The sequence below is a fragment of the Heptranchias perlo genome, chromosome 29, assembly GCF_035084215.1.
Source record: "Heptranchias perlo isolate sHepPer1 chromosome 29, sHepPer1.hap1, whole genome shotgun sequence".
Taxonomy (NCBI): Eukaryota; Metazoa; Chordata; class Chondrichthyes; order Hexanchiformes; family Hexanchidae; genus Heptranchias; species Heptranchias perlo.
Genome location: NC_090353.1, coordinates 38,222,504 through 38,246,338, shown reverse-complemented (window position 1 = coordinate 38,246,338; position 23,835 = coordinate 38,222,504). Strand labels below are relative to the sequence as shown.

Sequence of the window (23,835 nt, the reverse complement as noted above, 5' to 3'; positions counted from 1 at the left end):
GGCCCTGGGCCCAGTCACTGGGAGAGGGCTCAGGCCCTAGGTCCAGGCACTGGAAGAGGGTTCAGGCCCTGCGCCCAGGCACTGGGAGAGGGTTCAGGCCCTGGGCCCAGGCACTGGGAGAGGGCTCAGGCCCTAGGCCCAGGCACTGGAAGAGGGTTCAGGCCCTAGGCCCAGGCACTGGGCGAGGGTTCAGGCCCAGCGCCCAGGCACTGGGAGAGGTTTCAGGCCCTGGGCCCAGGCACTGGGAGAGGGTTCAGGCCTGGGCCCAGGCACTGGGAGAGGGTTCAGGCCTGGGCCCAGGCACTGGGTGAGGGTTCATGCCCTAGGCCCAGGCACTGGGAGAGGGTTCAGGCCCTAGGCCCAGGCACTAGTTCTGGTGCTGAATGACAGAATCGCTGCCATCATGCGGCAAGTTTAAAAACAAAGCTTTGATCATCAAAGTGCAAGCAGCGAATGACCAGAGCCGAGATCTCACACCAAGCCAGTGACCGAGACTCAGAGTGAGAGGGGTGAGATACCTGGTCTACAATGTCAGTGTCTGTGGAGGTTTCTGCTGATGGCTCAGTTCAGTCGTGTACTCACCGCAGGCGTCACACTCGGCCACCGTGTTCTTCAGAAAGATGATCTCCTTTATCTGTAAGGCAGTGCAGCAAAGTTATTGCACCTGACACTGGGCGAGAACCCCGGGCACTGTGTTGAAGACTGCGACTAGGGTTCGAACACGACCAATAAAAAAATAAGAAAATCCATGGCAAGAAAAGGCCATTTCGCCCATCAAGCCCACTCCATCCAGAAACTGGGAATCCTGAATTTTGCCAGTCTGTGCAACTACCCTTAATCCCTACTCTCTGTTTTCTGTTTTGTGGCCAGTTTGCTATCCATTCTGCTACTTGTCCCCTGACTCCACATGCTCTGACCTTAGTCATGAGTCTACAATGAAGTACCTTATCGAAGGCCTTTTGAAAATTCAAATATATTACATCTACGACATTACCCTTGTCTACTCTTTCTGTTAACTGTCAAAGAAATCAATAAGGTTGGTCAAACATGACCTTCCCTTTTGAAATCCGTGCTGACTATTCTTTACTATATTTTGAAAAGGAAAAGAGTAAGTAAAGTGAGCGTTGGTCCTCTAGAGAGTGAGTCTGGGGAATTAATAATGGGGAATAAGGAAATGGCAGATGAATTGAACAGATATTTTGCGTCCGTCTTCACTGTAGAGGATACAAATAACATGCCAGAAATAATTGGTAATCAAGAGGTGAAAGGGAGGGAGGAACTTAAAACATTTACAATCACCAGGGAAAGGGTTCCGAAAAAAATATTAGAACTAAAAGCTGACAAGTCCCCAGGTCCTGACGGACTTCATCCTCGGGTCTTAAAAGAAGTGGCTGCAGAGATAGTAGATGCATTGGTATTAATTTTCCAAAATTGCCTAGTTTCTGGAAGGGTCCCATCAGATTGGAAAATAGCGAATGTAACTCCTCTATTCAAGAAAGGAGGGAGACAGAAAGCAGGAAACTACAGGCCAGTTAGCTTAACATCTGTCATAGGGAAAATGCTAGAATCTATTATTAAGGAGGTTATAGCAGGGCACTTAGAAAATCTTAATACAATCAGGCAGCGTCAACACAGCTTTGTGAAAGGGAAATCGTGTTTGACTAATTTATTAGAGTTCTTTGAGGAATAACAAGCAACGTGGATAAAGGGGATCCTGTGGATGTGGTGTACTTGGATTTCCAGAAGTCTTTTGACAAGGTGCCACATCAAAGGCGACTACACAAAATAAGAGCTCATGGTGTAGGGGGTAACATATTAGCATGGATAAAGGATTGGTTAGCTAACAGGAAACAGAGAGTAGGCATAAATGGGTCATTTTCAAGTTGGCAAGATGTAACGAGTGGAGTGCCACAGGGATCAGTGCTTGGGCCTCAACTATTTACAATCTATATCAATGACTTGGATGAAGGGACCGAATGTATGGTTGCTAAATTTGCTGATGACACAAAGGTAGGTGGGAAAGTAAGTTGTGAAGAGGACATAAGGAGTCTGCAAAGGGATATAGATAGGTTAAGTGAGTGGGCAAAAATTTGGCAGATGGAGTATAATGTGGGAAAATGTGAACTTGTCCACTTTGGCAGGAGAAATAGAAAAGCAGTATATTATTTAAATGGAGAGAGATTGCAGAACTGAGGTACAGAGGGATCTGGGTGTCCGAGTACATGAATCACAGGCAAATGGAATGTTGCCATTTATTGCGAGGGGAATGGAATATAAAAGTAGAGATGTTTTGCTACAGTTGTACAGGGCATTGGTGAGACCACATCTAGAATACTGTGTGCAGTTTTGGTCTCCTTATTTAAGAAAGGACATAACTGCTTTAGAGGCGGTTCAGAGAAGGTTCACTTAACTGATTCCTGGGATGAGGGGGTTATCTTATGAGGAAAGGTTGGACAAGTTGGGCCTGTATACACTGGAGTTTAGAGGAATGAGAGGTGATCTTATTGAAACATACAAGATCCTGAGGGGACTAGAAGGGGTGGATGCTGAGGGGATGTTTCCCCTTGTGGGAGAGACTAGAACTAGGAGCCACAGTTTAAAAATAAGGAGTCTCCCTTTTTTTTTGTTCATGGGATGTGGGCGTCGCTGGCGAGGCCAGCATTTATTGCCCATCCCTAATTGCCCTTGAGAAGGTGGTGGTGAGCCGCCTTCTTGAACCGCTGCAGTCCGTGTGGTGAAGGTTCTCCCACAGTGCTGTTAGGAAGAGAGTTCCAGGATTTTGACCCAGTGCGATGAAGGACTGGCAATATGTTTCCAAGGTAGGATGGTGTGTGACTTGGAGGGGAACATGCAGGTGGTGTTGTTCCCATGTGCCTGCTGCTCTTGTCCTTCCAGGTGGTAGAGGTCACGGGTTTGGGAGGTGCTGTTGAAGAAGCCTTGGCGAGTTGCTGCAGTGCATCCTGTGGATGGTACACACTGCAGCCACAGTGTGCCAGTGATGAAGGGAGTGAATGTTTAGGGTGGTGGATGGGGTGCCAATCAAGCGGGCTGCTTTTTCCTGGATGGTGTCGAGCTTCTTGAGTGTTGTTGGAGCTGCACTCATCCAAGCAAGTGGAGAGTATTCCATCACACTCCTGACTTGTGCCTTGTAGATGGTGGAAAGGCTTTGGGGAGTCAGGAGGTGAGTCACTCGCCGCAGAATACCCAGCCTCTGATCTACTCTTGTAGCCACAGTATTTATGTGGCTGGTCCAGTTAAGTTTCTGGTCAATGGTGACCCCAGGATGTTGATGGTGGGGGATTCGGCGATGGTAATGCCGTTGAATGTCAAGGGGAGGTGGTTAGACTCTCTCTTGTTGGAGATGGTCATTGCCTGGCACTTGTCTGGCGTAAATGTTACTTGCCACTTATCAGCCCAAGCCTGGATGTTGTCCAGGTCCTGCTGCATGCGGGCTCGGACTGCTTCATTATCTGAGGGGTTGCGAATGGAACTGAACACTGTGCAATCGTCAGCGAACATCCCCATTTCTGACCTTGTGATGGAGGGAAGGTCATTGATGAAGCAGCTGAAGATGGTTGGGCCTAGGACACTGCCCTGAGGAACTTCTGCAGCAATATCCTGGGGCTGAGATGATTGGCCTCCAACAACCACTACCATCTTCCTTTGTGCTAGGTACGACTCCAGCAACTGGAGAGTTTTCCCCCTGATTCCCATTGACTTCAATTTTACTCGGGCTCCTTGGTGCCACATTCAGTCAAATGCTGCCTTGATGTCAAGGGCAGTCACTCTCACCTCACCTCTGGAATTTAGCTCTTTTGTCCATGTTTGGACCAAGGCTGTAATGAGGTCTGGAGCCGAGTGGTCCTGGCGGAACCCAAACTGAGCATCGGTGAGCAGGTTATTGGTGAGTAAGTGCCGCTTGATAGCACTGTCGACGACACCTTCCATCACTTTGCTGATGATTGAGAGTAGACTGATGGGGCAGTAATGGCCGGATTGGATTTGTCCTGCTTTTTGTGGACAGTACATACCTGGGCAATTTTTCACATTGTTGGGTAGATGCCAGTGTTGTAGCTGTACTGGAACAGTTTGGCTAGAGGCGCAGCTAGTTCTGGAGCACAAGTCTTCAGCACTACAGCCGGGATGTTGTTGGGGCCCATAGCCTTTGCTGTATCCAGTGCACTCAGCCGTTTCTTGATATCACTTGGAGTGAATCGAATTGGCTGAAGACTGGCTTCTGTGATGGTGGGGATATCGGGAGGAGGCTGAGATGGATCATCCACTCGGCACTTCTGGCTGAAGATGGTTGCAAACGCTTCAGCCTTGTCTTTTGCACTCATGTTTGAGGATGGGGATGTTTACAAAGCCTCCTCCTCCGCTCTGTCTATAGCATGTTGCTTCCGCTGTTTAGCATGCATGTAATCCTGTGTTGTAGCTTCACCAGGTTGGCACCTCATTTTTAGGTACGCCTGATACTGCTCCTGGCATGCTCTTCTACACTCCTCATTGAACCAGGGTTGATCCCCTGGCTTGTTGGTAATGGTAGAGTGAGGAATATGCCGGGCCATGAGGTTACAGATTGTGCTGGAATACAATTCTGCTGCTGCTGATGGCCCACAGCGCCTCATGGATGCCCAGTTTTGAGCTGCTCGATCTGTTCTGAATCTATTCCATTTAGTACGGTGGTAGTGCCACACAACACGTTGGATGGTGTCCTCAGTGCGAAGACGGGTCTTCGTCTCCACGAGGACTGTGCGGTGGTCACTCCTACCAATACTGTCATGGACAGATGCATCTGCGACAGGTAGATTGGTGAGGACGAGGTCAAGTTTTTCCCTCGTGTTGGTTCGCTCACCACCTGCCGCAGGCCCAGTCTGGCTATATCCTTCAGGACTCGGCCTGCTCGGTCAGTAGTGGTGCTACCGAGCCACTCTTGGTGATGGACATTGAAGTCCCCCACCCAGAGTACATTCTGTGCCCTTGCTACCCTCAGTGCTTCCTCCAAGTGGTGTTCAACATGGAGGAGGACTGATTCATCAACTGAGGGAGGGCGGTAGGTGGTAATCAGCAGGAGGTTTCCTTGCCCATGTTTGACCTGATGCCATGAGATTTCATGGGGTCCGGAGTCAATGTTGAGGACTCCCAGGGCCACTCCCGCCACTGTACCACCACCTCTGGTCGGTCTGACCTGCCGGTGGGACAGGACATACCCAGGGATGGTGATGGAAGAGTCTGGGACGTTGGCTGAAAATGGAGATGAGGAGAATTTTTTTCTCTCAGAGGGTCGAGAGTCTGTGGAACTCCCTTCCCCAGAGAGCGGTGGAGGCAGGGTCATTGAATATTTTTAAGGCTGAGTTAGATAAGATTCCTGATTAACAAGGGAGTCAAAGGTTATAGTAGGTAGACAGGAAAGTAGGGTTGAGGTCACAATCAGATCAGCCATGATCTTTTCAAATGGCAGAGCGGGCTTGAGGGGCCGAATGGCCTACTCCTGCTCTTAATTCGTATGTTCGTTTATTCAGTTTCTGGATGTTTTTCTACTATATCTTTGAGTAAAGATTCCATTGTCATTCCTACCACCGACGTTAAGCTAACTGGTCTATTGTTCCCTGGATTTGTTGTATCTCTCTTTTTAAATATAACAACAACTTGCATTTATATAGCGCCTTTAACATCGTTAAACTTCCCAAGGCACTTCACAGGAGCGGTTATCAAACAAAATTTGACACCAAGCCACATAAGGCGATATTAGGACAGGTGACCAAAAGCTTGGTTAAAGAGGTAGGTTTTAAGGAGCGTCTTAAAGGAGGAGAGAGAGGTGGAGAGGCAGAGAGGTTTAGGGAGGGAATTCCAGAGCTTAGGGTCTACGCAGCTGAAGGTACGGCCGCCAATGGTGGAGCGATTAAAATCGGGGAGGGTTGTAGGGCTGGAGGAGGTTACAGAGATAGGGAGGGGTGAGGCCATGGAGGTATTTAAAAACAAGGATGAGAATTTTAAAGTCAAGGCATTCCCGGACCGGGAGTCAGTGTAGGTCAGGGAGCACAGGGGTGATGGGAGAACAGGACTTGGCGTGAGTTAGGGTACGGGCAGCAGAGTTTTGGATGAGCTCAAGCTTATGGAGGTGGAAAATGGGAGGCCGGTCAAGAGAGTATTGGAATAGTCAAGTCTGGAGGTAACAAAGGCATGGATGAGGGTTTCAGCAGCAGATGAGCTAAGTCGGGGGCAGAGACACGCGATGTTACGGAGATGGAAATGGCGGTCTTGGTGATAGGGCGAATGTGTGGTCGGAAGCTCAGCTCAGGGTCAAATAGGACAGCAAGGTTGCAAACAGTCTGGTTCAGCCTCAGACAGCGACCAGGGAGAGGGATGGAGTCGGTGGCTAGGGAACGGAGTTTGTGGCGGAGACTGAAGACAATGGCTTCAGTCTTCCACATATTTAGTTGGAGGAAATTTCTGCTCACCCAATATTGGACGTCAGACAAGCAGTGTGACAAATGAGAGACAGTGGAGGGATCGAGGGAGGTGGTGCTGAGGTGGAGCTGGGTGTCATCAGCGTTTATGTGGAATCTGACGTTGTGTTTTCGGGTGATGTTGCCGAGGGGTAGCATGTAGATGAAGAATAGGAGGGGGTCCAGGATAGATCCTTGGGGAACTCCAGAGGCAACGGCCCAGGAGCGGGAAGAGAAGCCATTGCAGGAGACTCTCCGGCTATGACTGGATAGATAAGAATGGAACCAGGCGAGGGCAGTCCCACCCAACTAGACAACGGAGGAGAGGCGTTGGAAGAGGATGGTGAGGTCAACCGTGTCAAAGGCTGCGGACAGGTAGAGAAGGACGAGGAGGGATAGTTTACCACGGTCACAGTCACATAAGACGGCATTTGTGACTTTGATAAGGGCCATTTCAGTACTGTGGCAGGGACGGAAACCTGAGTGGCGGGATTCAAACATTGAGTTGCGGGAAAGATGGGCATAGATTTGGGAGGCGACAAAACGTTCATGGACTTTGGAGAGGTAAGGGAGGTTGGAGATGGGGCAGTAGTTTGCAAGAACAGAGGGGTCAAGGGTGGGTTTTTTGAGGAGGGGGGCGGTGACGGCAGATTCGAAGTGGAGGGGACAGTACCCGAGGAGAGGGAACCATTAACAATATCAGCTAACATGGGGGCCAGGAAGGGAAGTTGGGTGGTCAGCAGTTCAGTGGGAATAGAGTCAAGGGAGCAGGAAGTGGGTCTCATGGTCAAGATGAACTCGGAGCGGGCATGAGGGGAGATAGGAGAGAAACTAGAGAAAGATGTGAGTTCAGGGTTAGGGCAGGGGGGAATTGTAGGGGAAGTGGCAGAGGCAGCTGAATGGATGGTCTCAATCTTAGTGACACGTGTTGTTGGAGGTGAGTGTAATAAATTGGATGACCAGGTTGGATGACCATTATTGAAGGATAGAATACTAGAGCTTGATCTTTACTTGCTTCCAAGCCTTTATTCACGGAGATCCACATTACAGAGGGGGCTTGACAGGGTAGATGCTGAGAGGTTGTTTCCCCTGGGGCATAGTCTCAGGATAAGGGGTCGGCCATTTAAGACTGAGCTGAGGAGGAATTTCTTCACTCAGAGGGTTGTGAATCTTTGGAATTCTCTACCCCAGAGGGCTGTGGATGCTGAGTCATTGAGTATATTCAAGGCTGAGATTGATAGATTTTTAGACTCTAGGGGAATCAAGGGATATGGGGGTCGAGCGGGAAAGTGGAGTTGAGATTGAAGATCAGCCATGATCTTACTGAATGGCGGAGCAGGCTCGAGGGGCCGTATGGCCTATGCCTACTCCTACTCCTGCTCCTAACCATTCAACACCCTCGATAAGCTCTCATATAAATGGATACGAGAGTCCCCAATTGATACCCACCACCTCCATACAATTAGCACTAATTGATATAAATCATATGGATACAATTAAAAGTGAGGGTGGAGGGGGCAGGGGAGAGGGGTTAAAGAAGACGGTTTGTAGTGAAGAGAAGCCGGGGATTATCTTTGCATTCCAGTTTTGGCAGAGGAGAGCAGGACCCAATAGTGGTCTATGTGATCCAGCTAGATCTGGCGATGAATCCAGCCAGGTTAGTAGGAATGAAAGTCTCCTTTCTCTGGTGACTGCATGAGACAGATATGAACAGCACTAATGAGCAAACTCACTCAGAAGCCACATGGAGGAAATGAAAACATGTCAGAGTGGAGTGATAGGGGGGGATACATATTTTAACACAGTGTAGAGGGAGCTTTACTCTGTGTCTAACCCGTGTTGTACCTGCCCTGGGAGTGTTTGATGGGACAGTTTAGAGGGAGCTTTACTGTGTGTCTAACCCATACTGTCCTGGAGTGTTTGATGCTGACACAAAAACTGTAGAGTTTGTCTAATTTGCTGCATTCTTTCTTTCATACACAAAAGATGAGGCATAAAATTCAGTGAAGGAAAATTTTAACCACTCCCTTCCTGTCACATGGCATCATGAGAATGTGCTCAGAATCATGACCTTGTCCAAAAAACTGATGAACTCAGACTCCACAATTCAAACATAGAAACCCACGGACAACAAGTAATAAAAAGGCTTCTAGGGACCCTGGCTACATAATGGGTGGATGGTGGACAGGGTCAGGCTCGGGGTCAGGACTGGGGTGGGCAGGATCAGAACCAGGATCAGGATCGGGGTCAATTCCGGGGTCAGGATCGGGCTGGACTGGGTCAGGACCTGGGTCAGGATGGGGTCAGGAACGGGGTCAGGACCAGGATCAGGATCAGGCTGGGCGGGGTCAGGACTGGGGTCGGCAGGGTCAGGTCCAGGGTCAGAAGCAGGCTGGGTGGGGTCAGGACCTGGGTCAGGTCTGGGGTCAAGATTGGGGCAGGATCGTCCTGGGTGGGGTCAGAACCGGGGTCAAGATCAGTCTGGGCAGGGTCAGGATTGGCCAGGGTGGTGTCAGGACTGGGGTCAGGAGCAGCCTGGGTGGGGTCAGGACCGGGATCAGGACTGGAATCAGGAGCGGCCTGGGTGGGGTCAGGTCCGGGGGCAGGTGCGGCCTCGGTGGGGTCGGGAGCAGCCTGGGTGAGGAGGGCAGAAGGAGATGGAGATTGGAAGGCATGTAAGTGAGCAGTTATGTGGCTCATTTACCTGCTGTTTCAGGAGCTCTTTGATCTCTGCCAGTTCCTGGTTCGTTTCCATCATCTGAGAAAGCATCTGACGGCCAACATCTCCTTATAAAAACAGGGAATAAAAACAGCGGCATTCAGACTCACACCCACAATGACAGACAAATGGCAGATGCCAGGCTCTCTACTGATGTTAATCCAGCTCCCTCATACTCGCTCAGTAACCCCTCCCATCCCAGCGCCCTGTGTTAATGACTGTGTCTCTACTGATGTTAATTCAGCTCCCTTACACTGTCACTCAGTAAGCCCTGTATTCATAGAATCATAGAAAGATTACAGCACAGAAGGATGCCATTCGGCCCATCGAGTCCGTGCCGGCTCTATGCAAGAGCAATCTGGCTAGTCCCACTCCGCCGCCCTATCCCTGTAGCCCTACAAATTTTTTCCTTTCAAGTAATTGCCCAGTTCCCTTTTGAAGGCCATGATTGAATCTGCCTCCACCACTCCCTCGGGCAGTGCATTCCAGATCCTAACCACTTGCCGTGTAAAAAAGCTTTTCCTCATGTCATATTTGGTTTTTTGCCAATTACCGTAAATCTATGTCGTCTGGTTCTTGACCTTTCTGCCAATGGGAACAGTTTCTCTCTATCTACTCTGTCTAGACCCTTCATGATTTTAAATACCTCTATCAAATCTTCTCTCAACCTTCTTTGTTCCAAGGAGAACAACCCCAGCTTCTCCAGTCTATCCATGTAACTGAAGCACCTCATCCCTGGAATCATTCAAGTAAATCTCTTCTGAAATCCCTCTCTATGGCCTTCATATCTTTCCTAAAGTGCGGTGCCCAGAACTGGACACAATACTACACTTATGGCCGAACCAGTGTTTTATAAAGGTTCATCATTACTTCCTTGCTTTTGTACTCTATGCCTCTATTTATAAAGCCCAGGATCCTGTATGCTTTTTTAACTGCTTTCTCAACCTGACCTGCCACTTTCAACCATTTGTATACACATACCCCCAGATCTCTCTGTTCCTGTACCCCTTTTAGAATTGTGCCCTCTAGTTTATATTGCCCCTCCTCATTCTTCCTATGGAAATGTATCAACTTGCATTTTTCTGCGTTAAATTTCATCTGCCACGTGTCCGCCCATGCCACCAGCCTGTCTATATCCTCCTGAAGTCTATCACTATCCTCCTCACTGTTCACTACGCTTCCAAGTTTTGTGTCATCTGCAAATTTTGAAATTGTGCCCTGTACACCCAAATCCCAGTCATTAATGTATATCAAGAAAAGCAGTGGTCCTAGTACTGACCCCTGGGGAACACCACTGTACACCTCCCTCCAGTCCGAAAAATAACCGTTCACCATTACTCTCTGTTTCCTGTTACTTAGCTAATTCTGTATCCATGCTGCCACTGCCCCTTTTATTCCATGGGCTTCAATCTTGATTACAAGCCTATTATGCGGCACTTTATCAAACGCCTTTTGAAAGACCATATACACCATATCAACAGCATTGCCCTCATCAACCCTCTCTGTTACCTCATCAAAAAACTCAATCAAGTTAGTTAAACATGATTTGCCTTTAACAAATCCGTGCTGGCTTTCCCGAATCAATCCACACTCGTCCAAGTGAGTACTGATTCTGTCAGTAATGTTCTGGTGACCAGAACAGTACTGCTAATACAGTAGTGTTACTGACTGTATCTCTACTGATGTTAATCCCTCTCCCTCACACTGTCACTCAGTAACCCCTCTCCCCCAGCACCCTGTGTTACTGACTGTATCTCTACTGATGTTAATCACTCTCCCTCACACTGTCACTCACTAACCCCTCTCCCCCAGCACCCTGTGTTACTGACTGTATCTCTACTGATGTTAATCACTCTCCCTCACACTGTCACTCACTAACCCCTCTCCCCCAGCGCCCTGTGTTACTGACTGTATCTCTACTGATATTAATCCCTCTCCCTCACACTGGCACTCAGTAACCCCTCTCCCCCAGCACCCTGTGTTACTGACTGTATCTCTACTGATATTAATCCCTCTCCCTCACACTGGCACTCAGTAACCCCTCTCCCCCAGCACCCTGTGTTACTGACTGTATCTCTACTGATGTTAATCCAGTCAGGTTCAGTACCGCATCAGCATTCACTGTTCACACAAAAATATTTTTTAAAGTATCTTCAACAAACGTAAAACATCACTGCAACTACATTTAACCTTAATTCCTAAATGTTTGATTGAAACAAGACAATGAGTCACGCATTTTGCACAAGAATGAGAAACAGGAACAATGAAGCGATGGATCCAGGAGTGACAGAGCCAGGAGTAAGGGAGCGATGGATCCAGGAGTGACAGAGCTGGGAGTAATGGAGCGATGGATCCAGGAGTGACAGAGCCGGGAGTAATGGAGCGATGGATCCAGAAGTGACAGAGCCAGGAGTAAGGGAGCGATGGATCCAGGAGTGACAGAGCCAGGAGTAAGGGAGCGATGGATCCAGGAGCGACAGAGCCGGGAGTAAGGAAGAGATAGACCCAGGAGTGACGGAGTGATTGGATGAGGTCTTTGTATTATGAGAGTGATTCAAGGGCTGGAGTCCCTCAATGGGACAGGGTTCAGGGACTGGATTCTTCATATTGGGAGATACAAAAACACAACTTAAGGAACGTTACATCGGAGGCTGCGTCACCGTCGCACTGAAACACACCGTGAATACTTTGTGATGCACGATTTTGTTTGCTTTATGTTGCAGAGAAAGGTTTAAACAAGAAGGCAGCTATTCGAGGCAGTCTGTGTAATGCTGAGAACACAAAGTACCTGAAGGGACCTGTTACAATCCGACAATTCCCCTTTAAATGACTGAGCTCAGGACAGTCTGCTATTATAACAGCTCACTGCCACAGACCATGGGGTCAGTCACTAAACTCAGGGAAACTTTACACAAATATGAAGAAAACAAGTAAAAACAGAACAGGATTCTTACCTCCAGTAACCAATTCCTGACAGGAGCTGAACTGACACAAAAGGTGAAAAATCGAAATCAGTAAAACTATGTTCTGAATCATTTTGTCTCTGAGGGTTCAGGTTGGAATGAGATTGCTTACAGTGTGCCTTAGTTCTCAGGTAACTGGTTCTAAATCAAGAAAGGAGCTCCAGGCTGGTGTCCAGCTCCCTCTCTAAGCCTGGTTCTGCCTGGTCTCCAGCTCTCTCTCTCTCAGCCTTTGCTCCAAGTGTTTGCTGCTACTTACTCTCAGTGTTTTAAATCACTGATGATTTCTGTCTGAGTGACATCACGTGTTGGCATACAATCCCGAGCAGCTTTCCCAAAACAAAAAAAATGTTGAAACTCTGGAACCGATGAAAAACCCAGCTTTCACTTCCTGCCCTTATCTTAACAGCCCTCTCCTCTCTTTCATTAAAGGGACACTCCCTGCTGTTTGCCCCGGAATGTGGCTCTTCAAGCCTGATTTGGTGCTTTTGTTTCTTTCAACCTCTAAAGATAGTAATAATTTTGGAGTGTTTGTAGTTTGTTTTATGTAAGTAATTCCATGTTGTTCAATCTGACTGTGTCTCTCGCTCTCCCTTTTCCTCTCTGACTGTCTCTCTCTCCCTCCCGCTTCCTTTCTCACTTGGGTTTGAGATTGTCAGCTGATACCTGCAGGAGTTGTACCTGTCCCACGAGTCTTGGGACAAGTCTGTGTTTTAAACCCATTTCCAAGTCCCGTTGCAGCTGGTGGACCCACTGATACTCAGAAGTGACCTGGGAACTGCAGGAAGATACACTGGCACAAATCATCTGGAAGAGAGCTTCTAAAAGGCTACAGGTAAACATGATAGTTTACAGGTAAACGTGGCCAGTTACAGGTAAACGTGGCAAGTCACAGGTAAACGTGGCAAGTCACAGGTAAACGTGGCCAGTTACAGGTAAACGTGGCAAGTCACAGGTAAACATGGCAAGTTACAGGTAAACATGACAGGCTACAGGTAAACATGGCAGGCTACAGGTAAACATGACAGGTGACAGGTAAACATGGCCGGTTACAGGTAAACATGGCAGGCTACAGGTAAATATGGAAGGCTACAGGTAAACATGACAGGTGACAGGTAAACATGGCCGGTTACAGGTAAACATGACAGGTGACAGGTAAACATGACAGGTGACAGGTAAACATGGCCGGGTACAGGTAAACATGGCACGCTACAGGTAAACATGGCCGGGTACAGGTAAACATGGCAGGCTACAGGTAAACATGACAGGTAAACATGGCCGGGTACAGGTAAACATGGCAGGCTACAGGTAAACATGACAGGTGACAGGTAAACGTGGCAGGTCACAGGTAAACATGGCCGGTTACAGGTAAACATGACAAAATTTGTCTTTTCAAATAAATATCCAATTCCCTTTCAGGCAGTACATTCCGGGACATTACAACTCACTGTATAAAAAAAATCTCATCTCCTCCCTGGTTCTTTTGCCAATTATCTTAAATCTGTTTCTTCTGGTTATCGACCCTCCTGCCAGTGGAAACCTTTATAAAACACTGGTTAGACCTCAGCTGGAGTATTGTGCTCAATTCTGGGCACCACACTTTAGGAAGGATGTGAAGGCCTTGGAGAGGGTGCAGATGAGATTTACTAGAATGGTATCAGGGATGAGGGACTTCAGTTATGTGATTAGTTAGTTTTTCCCTATCTACTCACTCAAAACGACTCATAATTTTGAACACCTCGATTAAATCTCCCCTTAACCTTCTCTGTTCTAAGGAGAACAACCCCAGCTTCTCCAGTCTCATCACATAACTGAAGTCCCTCATCCCTGATACCATTCTAGTAAATCTCCTCTGCACCCTCTCCAAGGCCTTCACATCGTTCCTAAAGTGTGGTGTCCAGAATTGAGCACAATACTCCAGCTGAGGTCTAACTAGTGTTTTATAATGGTTTAGCATAACTTCCTTGTTTTTGTGCTCTGTCTCTATTTATAAAGCCTAGGATCCCATGTGCTTTTTTAACAGCCATATCAACTTGTCCTGCAACCTTCAAAGATTTGTGTATGTTCACCTCCAGGTCTCTCTGTTCCTGCATCCCCTTTAAAATTGTACTATTTAGTTTAAATTGCCTCTCCTCATTCTTCCTACCAAAATGCATCATTTCACACTTCTCTGCTTTAAACTGCATCTGCCACATGTCTGCCCATTTCACCAGAGGTAGCTTTATTGATGAGTTAGCAGAGGTGTTGATATGGGATTCTCTAGATTATACACAGCTAGAGACACGCCTGGAGTGGAAAGCTGGAAAAAAGAATAAATGGATGATCCACAGCAAGAGAATCAGAAAATGCTGGAAAAGTTCAGCACGCCAGTCAGTGGGCCTGGAGAAGAGATGGAGTGCACTGTTCTCAGAAATACGCCGACTCTTCAGCATTATCTGTTTTTATTTCAGATTTCTAACGTTTGCAGTTTTTCCTTTTTGTTTTACTCCTGATTAACTGCAGCAAATTTACAATTCCACACACTCCTTCCAAATATTGCCCCATCCCAATTTTGGGGGAGTGGGGCAGAGCAACAGCAACTTCCCAACTCCGGATCCCTTGGGCAGTAAATCTGCTACTGGGTTTGCTGTCCCACATTTGTGGGCAATAGATGAGTGCAGCTCCAACAACACTCAAGAAGCTCGACACCATCCAGGACAAAGCAGTCCACTTGATTGGTACTCCATCCACCACCCTAAACATTCACTCCCTTCACCACTGGCGCACTGTGGCTGCAGTGTGTACCATCCACAGGATGCACTGCAGCAACTCGCCAAGGCTTCTTTGACAGCACCTCACAAACCCGCGACCTCTACCACCTAGAAGGACAAGAGCAGCAGGCACATGGGAACACCACCACCTGCACGTTCCCCTCCAAGTCTCACACCATCCCGACTTGAAAATATATCGCCGTTCCTTCATCGTCGCTGGGTCAAAATCCTGGAACTCCCTAGTTAACAGCACTGTGGGAGAACCTTCACCACACGGACTGCAGCGGTTCAAGGCAGCGGCTCACCACCACCTTCTCAAGGGCAATTAGGGATGGGCAATAAATGCTGGCCTTGCTAGCGACGCCCACATCCCATGAACGAATTTAAAAAAATGTTTGCCTGACTTCACCCAACTGCATCTTAGTTCCACCACAAGCCTTGACCAGACTGTGTGGAAGTTATTGCCCTGATCTCAAACGCTGCACAGCCAACTGATAAATAATGTACAAAGTACCTAACCAAAAAGAAAGAAAATTATGCAGACAACAAAAGGAAGCAATGAAAGGAATTTTAGTTTCACTTTAAATGAATGTTTGGTCAGGAACTCTACCTCACTTATATTCTGCAGCGATACTTAATGAATTTTAATTGGACTGTACATAAATATAATTTCAAAATTATTTCAAGTTGACAGCAATTTTAAAAATCTGGGAAAAAATGAATTTATGAATCAAACAGAATTTAGTACAAAAGACACACACCTAATGTGTAACACACAGCTCAGTGTAGACCAGGGCCACACAGACCAGGATGGTCCGAGCTCTGTGCTGAGTTTGGCGATTCCAGCCAAGGTGCAGTAGAGGGGGTCTCAACAGACTTCACAGGACAGGCCAATCATCCAGGGTCTCTGCTCCCAATCACCAGCCAATGCCAAAGTAAGTGTTTTTTGGGTGAAGACCGATCCGGCGATGCTGATCCCTTCCACAGTCAAATAGTCTGCTGTCCTAACCTGACTGTCACATACACACAAAATCCTGTAGAAGTCACTGGACAGCGATCAGCAGGGGAACTCCTGACCGATTTCCCCCTCCATAGTCCATAGACGCTGAGGCCAAATGAGATCAGTGAATGCAGCACAGGCCAGGGACTGAGCCCTGGACCTTCTGCTCTGCATCAGTCACCAGGCAGAACAGCTCCCTTGAATCAAGCTGGGGGGAGAGTGGGATCAACAGGAGACTGGACTCTAAAGAGGGAAAGTAAATCTGGAACAGGTTGCAGAGGTAGGCCAGAGCGACCATGAAGGGACTTCAGGGAGCCGGCGTAGGTCAGCGAGGGGGGGGGAGGGGGCGATAAGTGGGCTGATGGGCAGGGGTTGATGGGTGACGGGTGGGGATGATGAGTGGGTTGATGGGAGGGGGGCGATGGGTGGGTGTGGTGAGCATGGATGATGGGCAGGGGTTGATGGGCAGGGGGCGATGGGTGATGAGTGGGGGGGGATGAGTGGGTTGATGGGTGGGGGGCTATCAGTGGGTTGATGAGTGCGACTCAGGATGTGGGCAGCTGCATTTCGGACAAATGGGAGTTTATGGAGGATTGGAGGTCAGAGAGCAATGGAGGAATCGAGTCTGGAGGTCAGAGAGCAATGGAGTAACTGAGTCTGGACGAGACAAAAGCTTGGATTAGGGTCTCAGGGGCTGAGGCAGGTAATGGTGCAAAGATGGAAATAAGTGAATCTTGGTGAAGGAGAGAATGTCAGGGGTGAAGTCCAGCTCATGGTCAAACAGGACAGTGAAGTTTTGCACATTCTTGGGTCATCCTGAATGAGAGGTCAGGGAGGAAGATAGAGTCAATGTCGAGAGAGCAGAGTTTATGGTCTGCACTAAGAACAAGGCTTCAGTCTTCCTGATGTTTAGTTGAAGAAACTGTGGCTCGTTCAGTGAGAAAGGCCGCTCAGAGGGAGTGGTGGTTTCGAGAGAAGCGGTGGAGAAGTAGAACTGGGTATCTTCAGTGGACATCTGGAAACTGACCCCATGCTCACAGAAGATGCCGCTGAGGGGCAGTATAAAGATGAGGAACAAGTGGGGGCCAAGGATAGAGAGTTGGGAACCTCTGAGGTGATGGTGCAGGGAAGGGAAGAGAAGCCATTGGCGGAGATGTACTGGCTGCATTCAGATAGGTAAAGCAGAACCACACAGGGGCTGGACAATGGAGGAGGCAACAGAGGAGGACAGCATGATTGACCGTGTGACCATCTCAGAAAGGTCAAGGGGGCCAAGGAGGGACAGTGCACTATGGTCAATGTCACAGAGGCTATCATTCAGGAGCTTGGCTAGGGACAGGCGCAGGGGAGGCAGCTGATTGGTAAGTAGGTGCAGGAGAGTATTTCTACTGTTCGACAATGCAAGTAAAAAGAAAGGGAAGGTCTGCAGGTCTTATAGCAAGTAGCGTTTTTTAGTCCCCTGGGGCCATCTCCCTCTCAAACAGATAATACTGCTTTGGATACTGTTGGGGGAGATGGCTTATCAGGGGAAAGCAGCAACAGCCAAGTTCGGGGCACCATGGGTGGCTCTGCTGCACAGGAGAGGAGGAATAAGAGTAGCAGGGCTATAGTGATAGGGGGTTCAATTGTAAGGGGAACAGATAGGCATTTCTGTGGCCGCAAACGTGACTCAAGGATGGTATGTTGCCTCCCTGGTGCTAGGGTCAAGGATGTCACGGTGCGGCTGCAGGGCATTCTGGAAGGGGAGGGTGAACAGCCAGTAGTCGTGGTCCATATCGGTATCAACAACATAGGTAGAAAAAGGGATGAGGTCCTGCAAGGTGAATTTAAGGAGTCAGGAGATAAATTAAAAAGCAGGACCTCAAAGGTAGTGATCTCAGGATTACTACCAGTGCCATGTGCTAGTGAGTATAGGAACAGGAGAATAGACCAGATGAATGGTGGCTGCAGGGATGGTGTGGGAGGGAGGGATTTAGATTCCTGGGACATTGGGATCGGTTCTGGGGAAGGTGGGACCTGTACAAGCGGGACGGGTTACACCCGAGCAGGACCGGGACCGATGTCCTCGCGGGGGTGTTTGCTAGTGCTGTTGGGGAAGGTTTAAACTAGAATGGCAGGGGGTTGGGAACCTGAGCAGGGAGTCAGAGGAGGGGGAAACAAGGATAGAAACAAAAGACAGAAAGGGAAGAAGCAATAGTGGAAGGCAAAGAAAACAAGGGTGAAAAACAAATAGGGCCATAGCGCAAAATAAAACTAAGATGACTAGCAATCTTAAAAAGATAAGTCTAAAGGCAATGTGTCTTAATGCGCGGAGCATTCGCAATAAGGTAGATGAATTAACAGCGCAGATAGATATTAACCATTATGCTATAGTTGCGATTATGGAGACATGGCTGCACGGTGACCAAGGATGGGAACTGAACATCCAGGGGTATTCAATATTTAGGAAGGACAGGCAAAAAGGGAAAGGAGGTGGGGTAGCGTTGTTAGTAAAGGAGGAAATCAATGCAATAGTGAGGAAGGATATTGGCTCGGAAAATCACGATGTGGAATCTGTATGGGTAGAGCTAAGAAACACCAAGGGGCAGAAAACGTTGGTGGGGGTTGTCTATAGGCCCCCAAACAGTAGTGGAGATGTAGGGGAGGGCATTAAACAGGAAATTAGAGACGCATGCAAGAAGGGTACAAGTATAATCATGGGAGACTTTAATCTACATATAGATTGGTCAAACCAAATTAGCAATAATACTGTGGGGGAGGAATTCCTGGAGTATGTGATGGTTTTCTAGACCAATACGTTGAGGAACCAACTCAAGAACAGGCGATCCTCGACTGGGTATTGTGCAATAAGAAAGGATTAATTAATAATCTTGTTGTGCAGGGTCCCTTAGGGAAAAGCGACCATAACATGATAGAATTCCTCATTAAGATGGAGAGTGAAGTAGCTGAATACGAAACTAGGGTCCTGAATTTAAATAAAGGAAATTACGAAAGTATGAGGTGCGAGTTGGCTATGATAGATTGGGGAACTTTACTAAAAGGGATGACGGTGGATAGGCAATGGCTAATATTTAAAGAACGTGTGCAGGAATTACAACAATTATTCATTCCCGTCTGGCGCAAAAATAAAACAGGAAAGGTGGCTCAACCATGGCTTACAAAAGAAATTAGGGATAGTATTAGATCCAAAGAGGAGACATATAAAATTGCCAGAAAAAGCGGCAAGCCTGAGGATTGGAAGCAGTTTAGAATTCAGCAAAGGAGGACAAAGAGATTGATTGAAAGGGGAAAAATAGAGTTTGAGAGTAAACCAGCAGGGAACATAAAAACTGACTGTAAAAGCTTCTATAAATATGTCAAGAGAAAAAGATTAGGGAAGACAAATGTAGGTCCCTTACAGTCAGAAATAGGGGAAATTATAATGGGGAACAAAGAAATGGCAGAACAATTAAACACATCCTTTGGTTCTGTCTTCACAAAGGAGGACACAAATAACCTGCCAAGGGTCAAGTGAGAGGGAGGAACTGAAGGAAATCAGTATTAGTAAAAAAAATAGTGCCAGGGAAATTAATGGGGCTAAAGGCTGACAAATCCCCAGGGCCTGATAATCCACATCCCAGAGTACTAAAGGAAGTGGCCCTGGAAATAGTGGATGCATTGGTGATCATCTTCCAAAATTCTATAGACTCTGGAACAGTTCCTACAGATTGGAGGGTGGCAAATGTAACCCCACTATTTAAAAAAGGAGGGAGAGAAAAAACAGGGAATTACACACCAGTTAGCCAAACATCAGTAGTAGGGAAAATACTAGAGTCTATTATAAAAGATGTGATAACAGAATACTTGGAGGGCATTAACAGGATTGGACAAAGTCAGCATGGGTTTATGAAAGGGAAATCATGCTTAACAAATCTACTGGAGTTTTTTGAGGATGTAACTAGTAGAATAGATAGGGGAGAACCAGTGGATGTGGTGTATTTGGATTTTCAGAAGGCTTTTGATAAGATCCCACACAAGAGATTAGTGTGCAAAATTAAAGCACATTGGATTGGGGGGAATATACTGGCATGGATTGAGAATTGGTTGACAGACAGGAAACAGAGAGTAGGAATAAACGGGTCTTTTTCCGGGTGGCAGGCAGTGACTAGTGGGGTATCGCAGGGATCAGTGCTTGAGCCCCAGCCATTCACAATATATATCAATGATTTGGATGAGGGAACTAAATGTAACATTTCCAAGTTTGCAGACGATACAAAGCTGGGGTGGAATGTGAGCTGTGAGGAGGATGCAAAGAGGTTCCAATGTGATTTAGACAAGTTGGGTGAGTGGGCAAGAACATGGCAGACGCAGTATTACGTGGATAAATGTGAGGTTGTAAGAACAGAAAGGCAGATTATTATCTGAATGGTGATAGATTGGGAAAAGGGGAGGTGCAACGAGACCTGGGTGTCCTTGTACACCAGTCGCTGAAAGCGAGCATTCAGGTGCAGCAAGTAGTTAGGAAGGCGAATGGTATGTTGGCCTTCATTGCAAGAGGATTCGAGTACAGGAGCAGGGATATCTTACTGCAGTTGTACGGGGCCTTGGTGAGACCACATCTGGAGTATTGTGTGCAGTTTTGGTCTCCTTATCTGAGGAAGGATGTCCTTGCTATGGAGGGAGTGCAACAAAGGCTTACCAGACTGATTCCTGGGATGGCAGGACTGACATGTGAGGAGAGATTGGGTCGACTAGGCCTATATTCACTGGAGTTTAGAAGAATGAGAGGTGATCTCATCGAAACATTCTAACAGGACGAGACAGACTAGATGCAGGGAGGATGTTGCCGATGGCTGGGGAGTCCAGAACCAGGGGTCACAGTCTCAGGATACGGGGAATGCCATTTAGAACCGAGATGAGGAGGAATTTCTTCACTCAAAGAGGGTGGTGAACCTGTGGAATTCTCTACCACAGAAGGCAGTGGAGGCCAAGTCATTAAATATATTCAAGAAGGAGATAATGCTAAAGGGATCAAGGGATATGGGGAAAAAGCGGGAACAGGGTACTGAGTTAGACGATCAGCCATGATCATTTTGAAAGGCGGAGCAGGCCCGAAGGGCCGATTGGTCTACTCTTGCTCCTATTTTCTATGTTTCTATGAACTCGACAGAAGCCAGACCGGAGGGATTTGAAATGAGGATGGGTGTGGAGCTGGGAAGTGATGACACAAGGCACGTTTTAGAGGAAAGGGAGGGTGGAGACGAGATGAGTTAGGATGGTTCTTCAAGGGTAGGTTTTATGAATGGGGGTGATGACGGCAGTTTTCAAGGGGAGAGGGAGGTGCCATTATCAGTTGGCATGGAGTCCAGGAATGGTAGATGGGGAGGGGATCAAGAAGATAGAAGGTGGGTCTCATAAGAACATAAAAAATAGGCGCAGGAGTAGGCCACATGGCCTCTTGAGCCTGCTCCGTCATTCAATATCATGGCTCATCTTCTACCTCAAATCCACTTTCCTGCCCAATCCCCATATCCCTTGATTCACTTAGAGTCCAAAAATCTATCGATCTCAGTCTTGAATATGTTCAACCACTCATCATCCACAGCCCTCTGGGGTAGAGAATTCCAAAGATTCACAACCCTCTGAGTGAAGAAAGTTTTCCTCATCTCGGTTCTAAATGGCTGACCCCTTATCTTGAGACTATGACCTCTAGTTCTAGACTCTGCAGCCAGGAGAAACATTGATTCAGCATCTACCCTGTCAAGCCCTCTAAGAATTTTATATGTTTCAATGAGATCACCTCCCATGGGAGAGATGAGTTTGGAGAAGGCAAGAGGGGAGATGGTGGAAAAGCTGCTAAGTGATGAGGGGTGGGGGAAAGAATGGATGGCAGACTGGGGTACAGATGGTGAGAAGAGGGGGAGTAAGGGCAGAAGCAACTCTGTCGGTGGTCTTGATCTTAGAGACAAAACATTTCATGAGGTCCTCTAGTATTGGAGGTGACAGTGGGGGCGAGGGGAAGGGGCTTTGATTAATCATGGAGAAGAGAAGCGTCGGACAGTCCTTGCCCTCCAGGATGATTTTGGAACAGACAGCAGTCTGGCAGGAGGTGGAGGCTTGATCACGCTCTATACAGTCAATCCCGGCCTGGTCATCGATGATGAGACCGGTCGTGTGTCCTTCTGATTTAAGGGAGCAAAGGTGAGGATGGGGTCTCCAAGGGAGCAACAGAATGAATGGGGCATCAAAGATAGAGGGGAGGGAATAGTTTAGGGATCGGCAATTATGGCAGGTGGGTCCAAAGGAGAGTGAGTTATAGTTAGAGAGACAAGTAATGAGGGAGCTGGTGGGAAGCTTTTCCCAGGGGTATAGGTGAGGGTAGTGGGATTGGGGGGAGGGCAGATATCATTATGTGTGATTAAAACCTCGGATGTGGAAAGATCGCAAGAGACATCAAGGGGGTGAGGGGCGTTGAAGTTGAGGAGAATCTGCTACTTCCATTAAATTTGTAAAATCTTTCTGAAATATATTCTGCTCGGGTCCGTGCCTGATATTCCTGAGTGCTTTGCGCTGTGCCTCTCGATCAGGCTGAGCAAGCTACTGCCGTCTGTGTGCCTCACTCAGCTAATGAAGTTTCCAGACACCTTAAGAATTTTCTGGAAGGAGTTTGCGGCGAGCGCTCGAGGACCCGGAATAGCCACATCACGTGGGTTTCACGATCTGCGATGTGCCCCAGAGACGGATAAATCCCAGGACAGGAAGCGCCAGACATTCCGCCAGGGCTGGGGAGCTGGCGTAAAGAAACAAGGAGCGAATCCCTGAATTAAACACATTGTTCTGGTGCCTGGCAGACAGTCGGAGGCCTGTTTAACCCCGTCAGTGCTGATTCCCAGGCCTGTTTAACCCCGTCAGTGCTGATTCCCAGGCCTGTTTAACCCCGTCAGTGCTGATTCCCAGGCCTGTTTAACCCCGTCAGTGCTGATTCCCAGGCCTGTTTAACCCCGTCAGTGCTGATTCCCAGGCCTGTTTAACCCCGTCAGTGCTGATTCCCAGGCCTGTTTAACCCCGTCAGTGCTGATTCTCAGTCCTGTTTAACCCGTCAGTGCTGATTCCCAGTCCTGTTTAACCCCGTCAGTGCCAATTCCCAGTCCTGTTTAACCCCGTCAGTGCTGATTCTCAGTCCTGTTTAACACCCGTCAGTGCTGATTCTCAGTCCTGTTTAACACCCGTCAGTGCTGATTCCCAGTCCTGTTTAACACCCGTCAGTGCCAATTCCCAGTCCTGTTTAACACCCGTCAGTGCTGATTCCCAGTCCTGTTTAACACCCGTCAGTGCTGATTCCCAGTCCTGTTTAACCCCGTCAGTGCTGATTCTCAGTCCTGTTTAACCCCGTCAGTGCTGATTCCCAGGATCAGTCTGTGGGTCAGGGAGAAGTCTGTGGGTCAAGGAGGTTGTATAGGTCAGGGAGGGGTCTGTGGGTCAGTGTGTGGGTCAGGGAAGGGGTCTGTGGGTCAGTGAAGGGGTCTGTGGGTCAGCGTGTGGGTCAGAGACGGGTCTGTGGGTCAGTGTGTGGGTCAAGGAGGGGTCTGTGGATCAGGGAGGGGTCTATGGGTCAGTATGCAGAGGGGAGAGAGGAAAGAACTTTGCAATGAAACAAGAGGATTTTTTTTTAACAAGAAGCTGAAAGACACACAGAAGCAGACACTGCCCGACAGCAGGCTCGGGACGGGTGCGGTCCACTTAACCAGGTGCCTGTGCCCACATCAACGGCATTCTGCTGTATTCAGTTGAAGATATTTTTCAGTTAAAACACTGTACAACTTAATCTGATTCAAATGCCGTCTCCCACATCCTGAGCACCCACAACCATAAAAATATTATAAAAACTGCACATCTTTCCTGTCTGCCACATTTCAAGTGTCACGCTCAACATTCTGAATACTGGACCCAGAATGTCAATGACAAACTTACCCAGTGT

The 23,835-nt window shown here is 47.9% G+C and overlaps 1 protein-coding gene across 5 annotated transcripts in view; it reads right to left on the bottom strand.

Moving 5' to 3' along the window:
• Positions 1-23,835, bottom strand: part of LOC137299659 (thrombospondin-4-like) — an 82,964-nt gene that overhangs the window by 29,238 nt on the left and 29,891 nt on the right. For 2 of the 5 annotated variants that reach the window (XM_067968585.1, XM_067968586.1), the window contains exons 3-5: positions 12,123-12,148; positions 9,154-9,236; positions 583-634 (exon numbers count right to left, since the gene is read on the bottom strand). In XM_067968585.1, coding sequence (XP_067824686.1) covers positions 583-634; positions 9,154-9,236; positions 12,123-12,148 — 161 coding nt within the window. Of the gene's footprint in view, positions 1-582; positions 635-9,153; positions 9,237-12,122; positions 12,425-23,835 lie in introns of those variants that run through there. The other 3 variants (XM_067968587.1, XM_067968588.1, XM_067968584.1) reach the window with 2 other exon arrangements.